Source organism: Salvia splendens, chromosome 15 (assembly GCF_004379255.2).
Source record: "Salvia splendens isolate huo1 chromosome 15, SspV2, whole genome shotgun sequence".
Classification (NCBI taxonomy): Eukaryota; Viridiplantae; Streptophyta; class Magnoliopsida; order Lamiales; family Lamiaceae; genus Salvia; species Salvia splendens.
In genome coordinates, this window is record NC_056046.1 from 12,537,849 (window position 1) to 12,555,560 (window position 17,712).

At 40.3% G+C, this 17,712-nt stretch overlaps 1 protein-coding gene across 1 annotated transcript; it reads right to left on the reverse strand.

The window, feature by feature from the left end:
* LOC121769209 (methionine gamma-lyase-like) lies at nt 1–2,085 on the reverse strand. Its single transcript, XM_042165942.1, has 2 exons — nt 1,258–2,085; nt 1–717 (listed from the first exon to the last, which is right to left on the reverse strand). Exons 1-2 carry the CDS (start codon nt 2,024–2,026, stop codon nt 140–142), a joined length of 1,347 nt encoding a protein of 448 aa, XP_042021876.1. The 5' UTR covers nt 2,027–2,085; the 3' UTR covers nt 1–139.
* Between the last annotated feature and the right edge of the window lie 15,627 nt (nt 2,086–17,712).

Here is a 17,712-nt window from a genome sequence, read left to right on the forward strand (position 1 = left end):
TTTTCACAACACAACATCATTATTGGTTATCCTTTTTATTTTCCATTTTAATTATTTTTGTTACAAGCATCGGGGAAAATAAGGAACAAAGACAATCATATACTTTTAATAAAGGAGAAAAGTAGTAGTAGTTCCACTCTTAGTCTTCCACCCCCTTAGTGGGATCCTGCATTTTCGACAGCGCCTTCTCGAATTGGGTCCACTTCTGCTCCAACGTGCCGTTGAAACCGATGGACATCCTAATCAGCCCGGGCGAGATCCCGGACTGTTCCTTCTCCTCCTTGCTCAGCTCGCTGCTCGTGCTGCTCCCCGAGCACGACATGAGGGTGTCGTAGTATCCCAAGCTCACCGCCACAAGCCCGAATTGGCTGCAGGTTTGGAGCAGTTTCATTAGCCGGTTGGCCCTCTCCTCCGTCTCCATGTCCACACATACCAGCCCTCCGTACCCGTACTCCTTGATCGCCATTGACTTGAGCGTCACATGGTCCGGGTGGTCCTCCAAGCCCGGATAGATGACCTTGAGCCCGAGCTTCTTCATCCTCGTGGCGTACACCAGGGCCCGGTTGCAGTGCTCCTTCATCCTCAGCCCTAGGTGAGGGAGCCTGCCCGCCAACTCGAATGCCACATTCGGGTTCATCGTCGGCCCCAGCAGCATCAAGCTCCCGTCACGAGTGTCCATCAATGAGTTCACAAAGCTTGCTGGTCCACACACTGCGCCTGTGTTTTATTTTATTAATTGGTTTATACTATGAATGAATTAGACTGGACAAATTAAAGTTGGGCACTGCCTTCTTTTTTTTTCTTTTTTCTTTTGAGTCACCTGTTCTAAATTATCGTTTACCCGATGGAGCCAAATAACCAATAAGGGCACAATGGCATATGGTCCCCGGCAATGATTCGGTTTCGATACCATCAATTGTAGACAAACGCTTTTTTACAGTCAAATAACTAGCCTACACATAGCAACTTAACTTATAAAGAAAGCACATATGAGGCCAAAAAAATATACTCACGAGTGGTGGATTACAAAAAATAAAGAATCATGCTTTTTCTTTGGTCCGGATTTTTAAGTTCGATTCTTATTAAGCTTGGTTAGCCATGGTTAAGTATATACTAACTTCAGCAGAAGCGAGTATTTTTTTATTTTGAGTATCTAGGACAACTTCAATTTTATGATAAATTTGTATTTAGTGAAGTAAACATCATTTTTCACTAATAATGGTATGGAAATAAGCAGATAAAAGGGGGGAAATGTACCCGCGATTAAATCGGCTGCACCGCTAATGAACTTGGACATACTGTGCACAACGATGTCCGCGCCAAGCCTGGCCGGAGAGACCAACATGGGAGCGAAGGTGTTGTCAACGACGGCTGTGATACCCTTATCATGCGCCATCCTGCAGAGCTCCGGCACGTTAGCGACAGTGAGCGTAGGATTAGACATGGTCTCAAAGTAGAGCACATTAGTCTTGCCCTGGACCATGGCACTCCGCACCGCCTCATGGTCGCGGATGTCCACAAACGACGTCGTTATGTTGCAGGTGCGGGGCAGAAAGTGCGCGAGGAGTGTGTGGGTCCCACCGTACAGTGTGCGCGACGCCACCACGTGCCCTCCGGCGCTGCACAGCTGGAGGATCACGGAGGAGACGGCCGACATTCCAGAGGCCGTGCAGTAGGCGGCCTCCGTGCCCTCCATGGCGGCCATGAGGCGGCCCAGGTTGAGCACGGTGGGGTTGAAATGGCGGCTGTAGAAGAAGAAGTCGCGGTCGGGGCCGAGCTCGCCGGTGAACATGCGACGCATTGTCTCAGGCTCCATCACGGTGAAGGTGGCTGAGGCCTCGATCGACATGTTCACGCCACCGTGCTCACCGAACTCGTGGCGGGCATTAGCCAGCGCCGCTGCGGGGTCCTCTGGGTGCCGCGGCAGGGGCTTGGAAAGGGTCTGGTGCTTCGTGGCGGCAGGGAAGGTGTCGCAGTGGTCGGAGGAGGAGCCTGAGCGTTCGTTGCTTCTAATTACGGACGCCATTTGGAAGGTAGATTTGATTTTTTCTTTGGCTTTGGTGAGAGACCAGTGAAATGGTGTCACTACTTATATAGTGGATCAGTGGAAGGTTTGAGATTTATCCTTATTTTATTATTTTTATTTATTAAGATTATGTCGAATTATTCAGTGAAAATGATCAAGGTTAGTTTTTATCATTAATTCATTTTGGAAGCTAAATTCGTAATTCAAGGGTGCGACATGAATTTGTGCTTGGCTCATTTTGCTACATTTCTCAACTTTTTAAGCGGATGAAATCTTTAGTCCCTCTGTTTTTGATGCTTCACCATTAATTTTATTTATTTTTGTTGGGGTCATGTTGCCGCCGATCTCACACGCACACGATCGAAAAATAAAACACACAAAGGTGTAACGTGGTTCGGTGATGAATCACCTACGTCCACGGAGAAGATGACCGGAATTTTATTGATGGAACTCTCAATACAAGAACTTCACACACACAATCTATCACTCTAAGCAAACGCTAGCTAGTGCAAGAATTCTCTTCCAATTGTGTGCGTAATCTGTGTTCTACGTCTCTCTCTCTCTCTGATTACAATCGAGCTGTAAGTATATATGGGAGTCAAGAAGAAAAACAAACTAACTAATTTGTTTCTAAAAACAGTTACAACCGCTAAACACCAACGGCTAGTTTCAGCTCGGCAGCTCAAACCGAGCTCCCTGCTAGTTCCAGTTCGGCAGCTCAAACCGAGCTCAAGACCGCACTCCCTTCTCGGCGCTCAAACCGAGCTCAAGACCGCACTCCCTTCTCGGCTCAAAACCGAACTCCCTTCTCGGCTAGTTCTAGCTCAAAGCCGAGCTTCCTTCTTGATCCCTGCCCCGAGCTTCAACGGCTCTGTCACTTGACTGAATCAGTGAACTGCAAGGACACACCTTCACAAATCTCCACCTTGTCCTTGCAAGTCTCCATCAACATCTAAATTCCCTTCTCAAAACCTGTTTCATACCTCAGCACTCCACAACCTCAACCAACTTCAAACAATGCTTGAACTTTGAAGCCGGTAGAGATTTTGTCAACATATCTGATGCATTTTCTTCAGTAGGAACCTTTACCACATCAATCCTTCCATCCTGAATTTCATCTCTAATGAAGTTCCTCCTCACATCAATGTGCTTGGACCTCTCATGGAACATTTGATGTTTTGCTAAACATATAGCCGAGTTGCTGTCACAGTTAATCTTCACTGCTCCCAGCTTCATTCCTAAATCTTCCAAGATTCCTTGCAACCATTTCCCTTCCTTTGCAGCCTCAGTCAGAGAAATATACTCAGCTTCGGTTGTGGACAGTGCAACCACAGACTGCAAATTTGATTTCCAGCTAATTGCTGTGCCATATAGTGTGAAGATGTAACCACTCTGAGACTTTCTGTTGTCTAAGTTAGCCGCATAATCCGAGTCACAGAATCCTTCTAGGACTTCCCTCTCCTCAGACCAAACTCCACCACCAAACTTCAAGCCAACCATGACAGACCCTTTCAGGTATTTCAGAATCCACTTTAGTGCTGCCCAGTGATCCCTACCTGGATCAGCCATATATCTGCTTGCAACGCTTATGGCATGAGCCACATCCGGCCTTGTACATATCATCAAGTACATCACACTTCCCACTATATTTGCATAGGGTATCCTGCTCATCTCTTCTCTATCTTCAGCTGTCTTTGGCATCTGTTCTTTACTGAGTTTGAAGCAGCTAGCCAATGGAGTGGATACTGACTTTTCACTCTTTACCTGGTATTTTTCTACCACCTTTCTGATATAATCAGCCTGAACCAATTTCAGTTCTTTCTTTTTTCTGTTCCTGACAATATCCATACCCAAGATTCTCTTGGCTTCCCCAAGATCTTTCATATCAAATCTCTGCTTCAACTCATCCTTCACAGACAGCAGCTCACTCTTGCTTGATCCTGCCAGCAGAATATCATCCACATACAGCAGTAGATAGGCCAGTATTAGATTTCCACTTCTCTTGACATACACGCAGCTATCAAAACTGGATCTCTCAAATGCCATCAATTCCATCTGCTCATGAAACTTCTTGTTCCACTGCCGGCTGCTTTGCTTGAGCCCATATAGGCTTTTCTTTAACAGGCAAACTTTCTTTTCTTCTCCCGGCTTCTCAAAACCCTTAGGCTGCATCATATAGATCGTCTCCTCTAGATCTCCATGCAAAAATGCTGTCTTCACATCAAGTTGATGCAGCTCCCAGTTGAAATGAGCAGTCATGGCCAATAAGATCCGAATAGAAGTGTGCTTCACCACTGGAGAGAACACCTCTGTGTAGTCAATACCCTCTACTTGTGTGAATCCTCTAGCAACCAGCCTTGCCTTAAACCGTATACTTTCAACTTCCCCCACCTCTACTTTCTTCTTAAACAGCCATTTGCAACTGATCAGCTTCTGAGTCCCTGGATCAGTCACCAAAATCCAAGTCCCATTTCTCAGCAAGGACTCTATTTCTTCTTCCATGGCCTTGATCCATTTCTGACTTTCCTTGCAACTCATGGCTTCTTCATAGGTTGAGGGTTCTGAAAACATGAGTACTTCTGCTACACATAGAGCAAAGAAGCTCATGTCATAATCTGAGAATCTGCTAGGTAGGCCTGCATTTCTTCTTGGATTTCTTCTGGCCCCTTGAGCTGCAGCAGCTTGCTGCACTGGTGACTCCTGCTCACCTGTGTTCTGAGTATGTTGAGAACTAGTTGCTCCACCTTCTTCTTGATTTTCTGTGATCACAACATCCTCATCAGTGTCTGTTCCAGCAGATTCTCCACCAAACTCAAGGTTTTGCATATCAGAGCTACTGCCACCACCAGAGGGCTTCCCATCATCTTTAAATGGCATCTCCTCTTCATTGAATGTCACATCTCTGCTCACAATGATATTTCTGCCTTCTCTATCCAAATTCCACAATCTGTATCCTTTCACCCCATCTTGGTATCCCAACAACACACATTTCTTTGCCCTTGGCTCCAATTTACTCTGCTTAATGTGTGCATAAGCAGCACACCCAAACACCTTCAAGGCTGAGTAGTCACCTAGGCTTCCATACCATCTTTGATCTGGGGTCTCATTGGATATAGCAGATGATGGACACTTATTGATCAGATTAGCTGCAGTAGAGACAGCCTCTGCCCAGAATCTCTTTGGCATTCCAGAGTAGAATAGCATGCACCTCACCCTTTCTAGCAATGTCCTATTCATTCTTTCTGCCAGCCCGTTCTGTTGAGGATTTCTTGGCACGGTCCTATGCCTTCTTATCCCTTTCACTTTACAGAAACTATCAAACTCCGCAGACAGAAACTCCATGCCATTATCAGTCCTTAGATATTTAAGCACTGAGCCCTTTTCATTCTCATATCTAGCATGCCATTCTCTAAATTTTTCAAAAGCTTGGGACTTCTCTCTTAGAATGTAAATCCACACTTTTCTTGAGTAATCATCTATGATGGAGATGAAATACTTGCCTCCACCTATGGATTCAGTTTGGGATGGCCCCCACAAGTCACTGTGGGCATACACAAATGGGGCTGATGAAGTGTGTTTCCCACCAGAAAATGGCAGCTTCTTTGCCTTTCCTAGAATGCAAGATTCACATTTCTTTAGGCTGTCTGATGCACTTAACTTCATCACTCCTCGTTTAGCCAGCTCTCTTATGCCTTTCTCACCCACATGTCCAAGCCTGGCATGCCATAGATACAGGTCTTCTGTCTGGGCAAGATTCACAGCATCAACCACGGTTTCACCCAGCAAATAGTATAGGCTGTTCTTTCTCTGAGCCTCCATCACAATTCTGGTGCCTTTTGTTACTGTGAGGATCCCATCACCAGAGTTGAATCTGCACCCTTTTGACTCTAGCATTCCAAGAGATATTAAATTTCTCTTGATTTGAGGAATGAATCTGACTTCTGTGAGAGTCTTCATACTCCCATCCTTCATCCTCAATCTGATGTTCCCAATGCCCTTGACATTGCACACTTGATCATTTCCTAGCATCACTGATCCTTCCCAAGCTGATAATTCTTGGAACCAAGATTTGTGTGAGCAAATGTGGAAGGAGCAACCTGAATCCATGATCCAGCATTCCTCAATCTTGGCCCCTGAGTGGATATTCAAAGCTTCATTATCTTCAACATCCTGAGCCAGATCAGCAGTCTCTATGTTCCCAGCCTTTTCTCGCTCTTGTTTCTTCTTCCAAGCAAAGCAATGCTTCTTTAAATGGCCCGGTTTCTTACAGTAGTGACAGCTTCTCTTCTCCTTCCATACTCCACCTTCTTCCTTCTTCTGGAACTTCTTCTTGGAACCCTTTTTATTCTGATTATTTTTCACATGCAGACTCTCAGCTACTGGATCAGTTTGTTTGTTATCAGCCTTCTGAGATTCCTTCATCTTTAATGCAGAATGAATCTCTTCATAGGTGACCTTGGTTTCTCTTCCAAGAAGCACTGCATCCTTGAAGTGCTCATAACTTTTAGGCAGGGAATTGAGCAACATCAATGCCTTATCTTCATCTTTAATGACCTCATCGATATTCTCAAGATCATCTATGCATTTCCCAAACTCCTCAAGCTGTTCAGAAATGCTCTTTCCATCTGAAAACTTGAAAGCAAGAAGCCTTTGCTTCAAATGTAACCGGTTCGCCAGAGACTTGGTCATATACAATGACTCAAGTTTCCCCCATACTCCTGCAGCCGTCTCCTCCTTGGAAACTTCCCTTAGCACCCTGTCCGTGAGGTTCAAGATCAGGGTGCTATAAGCCTTATACTGCATATCTTGAAGCCTTTGCTTCTCCTTGTCATCAGTATCAGGTTTGCCTTCTTTAGCGTCACCTTCATTCTTCAAGATATCCCATAGGCCTTGCTGCATCAAGATGGCCTTCATCTTCAGTCTCCACAGCCCAAAATCGTTTCTCCCGGTGAACTTTTCCACCTCGAACTTGGCTGTAGACATTTCTCAAAACGAGCGGTGGGCAATCGCCAAGATCAGCTTATACAACGGAACCTCTAGACACGAACTCACCCAGAAACCAATCAATCGGCAAATCGTGGAAGTCTTCCCACAGACGGCGCCACTTGTTGGGGTCATGTTGCCGCCGATCTCACACGCACACGATCGAAAAATAAAACACACAAAGGTGTAACGTGGTTCGGTGATGAATCACCTACGTCCACGGAGAAGATGACCGGAATTTTATTGATGGAACTCTCAATACAAGAACTTCACACACACAATCTATCACTCTAAGCAAACGCTAGCTAGTGCAAGAATTCTCTTCCAATTGTGTGCGTAATCTGTGTTCTACGTCTCTCTCTCTCTCTGATTACAATCGAGCTGTAAGTATATATGGGAGTCAAGAAGAAAAACAAACTAACTAATTTGTTTCTAAAAACAGTTACAACCGCTAAACACCAACGGCTAGTTTCAGCTCGGCAGCTCAAACCGAGCTCCCTGCTAGTTCCAGTTCGGCAGCTCAAACCGAGCTCAAGACCGCACTCCCTTCTCGGCGCTCAAACCGAGCTCAAGACCGCACTCCCTTCTCGGCTCAAAACCGAACTCCCTTCTCGGCTAGTTCTAGCTCAAAGCCGAGCTTCCTTCTTGATCCCTGCCCCGAGCTTCAACGGCTCTGTCACTTGACTGAATCAGTGAACTGCAAGGACACACCTTCACAATTTTAGTAAAAGTTTAGCTTCATTTGTGCCAGCGAATTGCTTTTTAGGACATCCCATTTAAAAGGAATGGAGTTTTAGAGTATTTTATAGTACTGGCAAATAAGTAATCCCTCCGTCCCTCTATCGCTGAGTCGTATTCATTTTTGGATTGTCCCACTTTAGCTGAGTCGTTTCCTTTTTTGGCAAAAAGCAACAACTTTTCTTCTCTCTTACTTTACCCTCTCTTACTTTATGCTCTCTTCATCTCTCTACCTTCTTCATTTTCTACTTTATTATTCATTTACTTAATACACTTTTCTTAAGCCTCGTGCCGAAAAGAAACGCCTCTACTACAGAGGGACGGAGGGAGTATAATATTTCCTCTGTTCTAGTCTAGGCAAGATGTATTATTTTTTGTAAATTTCATCTAACTGAAATGTTTCTTTTTTTTAAAGTAATACTTGTAATTAACTTATTTCACTCTCCTATTTTATTCTTTTATCTTTCTAACTATATTTTCTTTTTTAATTTATTATCTTTTTCCCTTTTTCTTTCTTACTTTATTTTTCACTCTTATTTTATTCCTTTTTTCTCTTTTTACTTTATTATTATTATTATTATTTAACTAAACATCACTACACTACCTAAATTCATGTGACAAAATAGAAACGTCTCATTTAGGCTATAACGAAAGGAGTAAAATTATTATCTCCCACTTTACTCTATTTTCACGCTTCTACTTTGTTTTCTCTACTACTTCATTATCTTTCCACTGAACTCTTTAAACATCATTTTTTATACTCCCTCCGTCCATGGAAAATAGGGCACATTTCAGTTTGGGTTGTCCACGAAAAATAGGACACATTCAAATAATATGGACCCCGCATTCCACTAACACTACTTCTTTTTTACTTTTTTTCCTTCTCTCCTACTTTACCAATTCTACATTAAAACTCGTGTCATTTACAAAGTGCCATATTTTTCATGGGCGGAGGGAGTATTTCTTATCCAAAAAACGTATAGCTTATGATGGAATAATGGGAATATAAAAATTAATTAAAATTAATTACTACTATTATACTATAAGGGATCTTAATGGTATATAGGAGTACTACTATTTATCACTAAAAGTTGGAACTTAAAAAATTATACCTTTTCCGTATTCATAAAATTTGCTCATTATAACACATATTTTAAAAAGTGGTGCTAAATGGCCATATTATGGCTGGCCATAATAATAAAATATTAATAAAATTTGTGTAATTAATACTCATTTAATGAGATCAGCTGGCCTTGGAAGTACAAGTTTTTTTAAGACTATTGTACCATTAAATAAATTCTTTGTGTAAAATATATTTATATGTACCCATACATCTAAAAATTAAAATAGTACATTCTTATTCAATCAACAATACAGCGGAACACTGAGGGATGTAGAATTACTCTTTTTGTTAATGTGTGGTGAAGAGTCGATGAAGAAGGGAAAGAGTGGGGATGGGAAAGAGTTCTTAGTAATTCAAAATAATGCACTAAAAATTATTTAATCTTCACATAATTTTCTATACAAATTTAATTTAATTATTCATTAAATTTGTTATTATACTAATTCTCAATTTTATTAAATAAATTTAAATAACATACATTTTGACCATGATAATTTAAAATACTTTAATTTTATATACAAGTAATTCATATTTTACAGAGAATTGAATTTCAATATTAAAATATACAAAAAAAACTAGTACTCCTCCATAGTAGATTAAGTACTTTTAAGTGAAATGTGAGATTAACATTGAAAGTGAATTAAATCATTTGATATCCTAAATTAGTTGCTGACACTTTTATGTAGTCTATAATTGAATGTAGTTGAATAATTGAATGTTTGAATTGGAAATTTCAATTGTTCTTACAATTCGGTTGGTCATGGATCAGTTTGAAATTTATTTAATCTTAAGTTTCAATTGAATAATTGAGATCAAATTAATTTGAACTAAAGATAATTGAATATTTAAATAGTAAAGAAATTTTATTTGATCTTAGGTTCCATTGAATAATTAGGATGTGAACTAATTTGAATTCAAAATAATTCTTAAAATTCATTCAGTAATTTAAATTATAATCATATAAAAGTAATACAAGTCACTTATGAATAAGTTAGTGGAACACGGAATATGAGTCTCACTTATATATATTAGTTTTATAAAAAAAATGTGAGTGTATTTTGTTGTTGGGATGTGAGGTCTACTTACCATTTATAATAAAATTGAAATAAGACTCTTATAGTGAGACAAACGAAAATGACAAAATATGACTTTAATTGTGGGATGTAAATATAGTGATGATATAACAATGTACTAATTCGTATATATACACGAATATATCATAATATGAAAATCAATAATTATGATATCAATCCATGAAATAAAATTAAAATACAAAATTATAAAATAATTGATATATAATATTTAAATATTATTATATGTTAGTATTTTATAAGCTATAATATTCAACAATAATCTGTGATACAATATAAAAGAATATTATTAATGTTATCAAGTTAGTATTATCTACATTACTGTTCTTGTCATTTTATAAGTTATGGAGTACTATTATGGTGTTGTAAACAAATTATATTTGATCAGATATAAGAAAATAGAAAAAAGCTTCCCTGGTCAAAAATTTTACAACGAACCAGATGTGTCAAACCACATTTGTAAAGGAAAGAGTAGGTGAGAGGGTTGTTGATTCATTTTAAAACTGTAAATTGTATTGAAACTAAGGGTGTCCACTATAAGGCGGACACCCCAATAGCCCCGCCTCAATTTTTGTCTATAGCCCCAGTTTTTTTGTCCATAGCCCCAAAAATTTGTTTCCGCCACTATGGTGTACACTTCCAATAGCCCCCAAATTTTATAATCAATTTTCATTTTAAAATGTTTTTTTGTTTCAATCAAGTATAATTAAAATCATCGCAATGTAAATAATTAGAAAACGAGGTAGTTGGACCCGAATATTCGTTGTATTGCAAAAGGGTAAAAATATACAACGAATATTTAAAATAAAATACAACTAAAAACTCCACCACTTTTCTACTCGGTGTCGGAGTCGGCTTCCTCGTCTTCTCCTTCTTCTTCTTCTTCTTCTTCTTCTTCTTCTTCTTCTTCTTCTTCTTCTTCTTCTTCTTCTTCTCCTCCTCCTCCCTCGCTGCTGCCGGTCGCGGTTTCCCCAGGAGCATCATCAACCAACCCCAGCCGACTCTCAATCCGAGTGATGGGCCTCTTGTAGACGTTCCTGACGTACGGGTCAGATTCCGCTGCGTATTTGCTGCATACGTCTTGCAGTTGTTGCATCAACTGCACATCTATGTTATCTCTCAAGACCTCGTGGGGAGCTTGCACCATGTGCTATGGGATTGGGGCGGGCTGGGGGATGCGAGATCCAGACGCGGCCGACGTTTGGCGGGAGGCACTTCCAGCCCCTCTGGCGCTGCGGATAGAGGCCTGTTGTCCTGGGGGCCGTCCTCGCCTAGTGTGTGTAGCGGATGGCTCTTCGACTTGCTCGTCGGGCTATTCGAACGAGTGCGAGCCGCTTCCGCTGCTGTAGTCCCCGGCAAGGTTGTGCCTTGTACGCTTCGGCCGAGGAACTGTGTTGACCTCTCGCGCCACGATGGGCTTGAATTTCGGACAATCCGCGAGGACCAGATACTCCTCCCACAGGGTGAACTTCGGCCAGCCCTCCGTGTTGTATTGGCCCATCGACAGGGCCTTCACGTCTATTTCGCTGCGGCCACTCTCAGCGTGTAGAAGGTTCTTCTGGTATATGGACGCGAACCTCTTGGTAGCCCGTAAAATCCTACTCCACTTTTTTCGGAGCTGTTCTGGGTCGCGCTTATCGGCGCCGTCAGGTTTGAACTCTTCGTACGCCATCATGACGCGCCTCCAAAGCTCCCTTCGGACTGATCGGTGCCCACCACGGGGTCCGATGTGATGGCATCCCACGCCCTCGCCACGGCAATGCTCTCCTGTTTGGTGTAGAGCTTGCCCCGGTTCGTGCCACCGGTACCGCCGACGTTGGAGCCCTCGCCGCCGCCACTGCCGACGCCGCTGCCCGAGCCCCGGCTACAGCCATTGCTGCCGCCCCCGCCGCCCCCCGAGCCCCGGCTGCCGCCACCGCCGCCTCCGCCCCTACCTCCACCTCCTCCGCCCCTACCGCCCCGTTCTGTCGGCGTATCTGGGACGCCGGAACTGAGCAGACCCATCATAGTATCTAGCGCGTCTTGATCTGCTTCGGTGAAAGGAGATTGGCTGGATTGGAAAGGGGACTCCGAACGCGGCTGGTTAAGCGCGTCGAGGTTGGGTCTGTGATCTCCAAATGCGGAGCGACTCAGATTCCGCTGAATAGGTGCAGGCGTTGGAGAAGACCTCCACGACTGAGATGGAGGTAGGTTTGGGCTAGATGCCCACGGCGGGGGAGATTGACTCCACATCCACGGCTGAGCCGGAGACCCACCATATCCTGTCGGCTGAGAAGGATATCCGTCATACCCCGATGGCTGTGAAGGATAGCCGGCCGACGGTTGTGAAGGATCGCCGCCATAGCCCGATTCTTGCGAGCCGGGTGATTCGTCGTCTCCACCGTGCATTTTATATAGAGTGAAAGTGTAGAGATTGAATGGAGGGATTTTGTGAAAATGGTGAAAAAATAGGGGGTGGAGAGTGGTATTTATAGAGGTAAGTAATAAAAAAATAAAATAAAATAAAATTTTCGAGTTGACCGCCGGCGCGCCGATCGCCGGTCACTATGGTCGGCGCGCCTATAGGCGCGGCGAACAGACGGCCCGACGCGTCCTCGCCCTCCCATCGCATGTCCGATGTCCGTTGTCCGCCCCCCACCGCCCCAAAATCGTCGTCCGCCCCGGGGCCGGACACCTCCCCCAATATAAACCGCCCCGGGACCGCCCCCATCGGGGCTATAGGCGGGGCGGTCCCATAGTGGATGCTCTAAATAACATAAAATGTAAGCAGTAAAAAGATTTCAATAGGCAAGGTTTATTATGTAAAAATGCTACAGCACTAATAACTACACTTATTACTCTTATTATTTTAATACTTGTAATTACTATTATGTCCATGTGTGGCCAGCCACATTGTGGCCGCATAGATTACTCTATTTTAAAAGGGAAATAGTATAATTTGTGTTTCTGAACGTTGCTATAATATCATTTGTACCCTTATTTCTACAAAATATCATCACAATTCACATATATCTGAATTTTGATGTATAGTAATATTATTGAAAAAAAATTTGCACTTTTAAATTATAGTAGACCAATATGGCCTCAATTCTTAAGGGTTATTTTTGTCAAATTTATTTTACTTTTTTATTCCCTCTTTCCTCTCTCACTCCCATATGATTCTCTTTCAACCATATATATGTATCCATTTATATGGCTGATTATTGTGTTAGTGTGTAGTTGTTGTTTCCACATGTTTCCACGTACATGTACCTTTGTCTTGACATAAATGTCACATTTAATATACTTTAGTGTTTAAAAGTCGCACCATAATAGACTCATATCTCTGTCTTGAGATAAATGTCACACTTAATATACTTTAGTGTTTAAAAGTCGCACCATGATGGACTCGTATCGATACCATTGGTCTACCGTCTATGTCATAGGCCTTTATCACCCCTTTTAAAGTTGCCAAAATTTTCTCTTTCTTTGGCTTACAATGGTGGAGGTTAGTGGGGATTAGGTTGCTATTAGAAATGAAACTGACGCAGTTGATGATCATTTAGAGTATGATCGTAGAGTTGCGCAGAATTTTCGTAACGGTGCTAAAATATTGTCTGTTTAATTGATAAATGGAGTAAAGTACAAATTTTGGCTCAATTTATATAATGTTAGTTATTTCGACTATTGCGATATTAAATAATACTTCAATCTTTCGTTTTGTTGTGAATAAAATATTATCATTCTTTCGATCGTTCAATAAAATAATACATGCACCAAAGAAATCTATTTATGTGTCCATAATTATATTCTTTGAGCCAAAACTTTGTAGTAATTAATATGTATGTTCAGCCATCATTTTTGAGTGGACAAAAATTTTGGGCGTCTACAAGATGAAAGGTTAAAATAACATATTGTGTCAAAGCTCCTATATTATATGACAATTAAACTAGTTATTCAATGATTTTACATTTTAATAAATATTAAAGTAATATTTCATACTAAAAAATAATAGTATATTGAAGAGAGGGTTTTTGCATGTGTTGCATGCACGTGTTCCTCCTTTCAACAAGATTTATAATTTTCCCACTAATGCATCAAATATTACTAAGTATAAGCGGCAAGAGTGAGGTCGAACCACAGAGACTATGGACTTACTCGAGATTGTTTCTACGACACAATCGGAAAAGGGGTCGGCTGCTGCCACGCATTCATTAAGTGGGTGAAGACTCTAATCTACTTGACCTGGCGGAGTTAAACTGGACTCTATCTATTGGACCTAGCGGATGGGAAAAGTACGGACACTTGCATGACAATCAAACTCAAGACAACGTGTAAACTGGAGTTAAACTAACTAGAACACATGTAACTGAAGGAACATGCTGAAACATTCCCAAAATAGGCAGACAAAGATGCAAAAGCAAGTGGGGACCATTTTTCCTAAACTGGATGGGGCTGGCAGAAAGCTGTGATAAGCAAAAAGCAGATCTGATTTTCTAACTAACTTCTACTTCATCTTTTCCAAACAACCAAGTAAAAACAGAGCATGGAACAGAGCTTCAACACCATTGACAAAATAAAACAGAGCATGCGTCAAAACGAAATGTAAACACGAAATTCAAGCTAGAACTACCAGACCTACTCTCCTGGGTCAAGCAGAAAGCAGAATAAACACAGATTAACCTTGCATGCATCACCTAGACTAACAGATCTCAGAAATCGAGCACGTGAACAACTAGATCTCAACCTCTAAACTACTGGAAATCATGTAAACAACATGAATCTAAACATCTAAGCCACCAATTGCGAAAAACATCCAAGAAACATGAGTAAATAGCATCGTCAACATGAAAATAAACACCAAAGCTTCATAAAACTGGAAATAAGTCGAGATCCACAGGCGGAGTCGTCAATTCCTCCGATGAAACTCGAGATCTAACTACAGCGTCTCAAAAGCGGTAAAGAAAGCAAGGATCCAACGTCGGAGTCGTCAATTCCCCCTTCGAAACCATTGAACTAAGCTAAGAAAACAGTTAACTATCTAAACTAAGCTAAGAGAGCAGTGGCGTTAAGCGCCTATGAGAGCTTCCTACCTAAACTACGATAGCGTTAAGCGCCGCCTTCTTCATTCATGTTGGTTCCTTTATATAGGGATGCTTCAAGCTCAAATCCGTAGGGTATGCTCTTCATGATTTGGCGTTTGTACCCTTAAAATAAGGGTGTCTACGAATCTTGCTCTTTGCTCCCACTTCTGCTTCTGCCACCACCTACTTCATTCTCCTAGGTTAGTTGGACGGCTTCGGCTGTTTCACTTCAAAATCTGCTCGATTGTATCCGCCAAGTCAATTAGCACAATCTCCTGGGTCTAGCAGATATCTTACGCACCTGCTCTCCTGATAATTCTCCTTGATCTAGCGGATTTTTGACATTTTTACTCATTTTCTGCTCATTTTGCATCTGCTCGGTCAGTTTGCAGCATCTACTTGACCCAGTAGATACCTGCACACTTACTTTCAAATTTGCACATTATCTCTCCAAAAATCATGTAATATCACTCAAAACCAATGCATAAAACGAGCCTTATCATATATATTATACTAAAATTGGACAGTTTATATTGTGTCAAAACTCCTATATTATTTGACCATTACAGTAGCTATTCAATGATAATTTATAAATAATTTTACATATTTTTAAATTTTATTTTTGATATTATAAATAAAAAAATAGTTACATTTGATTAAACTATTTACTAGCTTAATAATTTACATTTTCACTTAGAATTCATCTATATTCATTGGATGATTTTAGAACTATACTATAAAATATTACAATAATATTTTTTTAGTTAAAATTATTTTTACTCATCAAACCTATACTATATTATCATTTAATCATCTGATTTGCCACATTTGTGCCGAAGGCCAAACAATTTTAAAGGTAGTGTCCGAAACAAAAATTCGATCAAGGTACTATAATTTAAACTAGACCTGCCCAAGGTTTACCAAACCGGCGGTTAAAACTGAAACAGTAACCGCCGGTTACGGTTTTGAACCGTGGTTCGGTTCAGGTTCAAAATTTTTTGAACAGAAACCGTGCCGGAACCGCCGGTTCCGGGCGGTTCCAAACCGGAAGCGTGAAAAACCGCCGAAAACTCGTGAAATCAAGCCAGAACCGCAAAAAATCGGCGATTTGGAACAGTAAAAAATCATCGGAAAACCGCCGATTCCAACCGAAACTGAAACCGGTGGTTTTGAAACTGTAACCGTAACCGCGAAACACCCTCGCGGTTGGGTACCGGTTCGAAAATTTCCAAAATCGGACCCGACGGTTCCGAACCATAACCGCTTGTCCAGAATCGTGGGTACCTCTAATTTAAACCAATCAATTAGCTCTAATCATAATTAAGTTACGGTCAGTTTAAATTGTTGTAAATATACTCCATGCCACTTTCGATTTGACAACTATAAATATTCAGGCAATTAAAGTTAAATAATACGGAGTACTATAATTCTTTATATAAAATAAGTGTCCATAAGACCATAACCATTCTTAACCTAATTCCCCTAAAAGTTACGCATACCATAAATCTTATGTTATTCACTATATACACATGCATATCACCTATCTAAGTGTAAAGAATGCATACTCTAATTATTTTAAGTAAAATCTATGTCAAATTTAATTTTATAGATCATTTTATGCATTAGAAATTTTATAATTCAATCACACTATAAAATACTCCTTCCGGCCCGTTATAAGCCGGGCACTTTACTTTTTGGTGTCTTACCATAAGTAAGTCTTGTTACTTTTTAGCTAAAGAATAATACATTTTCTCTCTCTTATTTTATATATGACTTACCTTTTTCTCACTTTATTTGTTTCTCTAATATTTTGCTATCTCTTTATTTCACTCTTTAAATATTCATTTCTTATATTTTGTGTCTAAATGAAGCATCTCGCTTAAATCGTAAGGACACAAAGAAAGTATTAATTAAGGGGGTGTGATCAATTGCTAACTACAACTAAATTTAGACCATAGAATTTTAGAAATTTAATGGTGTATAAATTCTCATGTGTGATTTCGTTTTATTATTATTTAAATTTAAAAAAAATAAAAGAACTATTAAATTTAGGATTTTGGATCAAAATATTAATAGTGTATTAAACATATCAATGTGATGCTTGGAATATGTCAACATAATTTTGAATTGGCATTTTATATGTATTATGTTGACATATTTTATTAGCTATGTTTACATTAATCTGGCACTACAAAAATACGAAAACTCAATAATTTTTTTTCAAATTTTGACATCAGAACATATGCAAATGAGATCACGTTAGAATCCTTATAAAATTATCTTTAATTTGATATATGTTGTGTGAAATGCATTTAAACTTTTGAGATATTTTAAAAAGTTAATTATAATTACTTTGTTGTTAATTGACATAAATACCCTAATTAACTTTTTTTGTTGGATACATGATATTCGAAAATGATAGATATTAACCCTTGATTTGAAGATCTAATATCTATCATTATAAATAGTAATTTAGATATGAGCTAGCAATATAACACATTTTTTAGGGAATATGTAACAATAACTAAGTTGAGTAAGTGTACAATTTGCATTTCTCAACTTACAAATAAAAGTTTTAAGTAATCATTTTGCACAAAAAGACAATATGTAGGAGTATATCATTAGGGGGTTCCACCGCCATACATTTATTTATTGAAGCAAGACTTTAGCATACGCTTTTATTTGCTT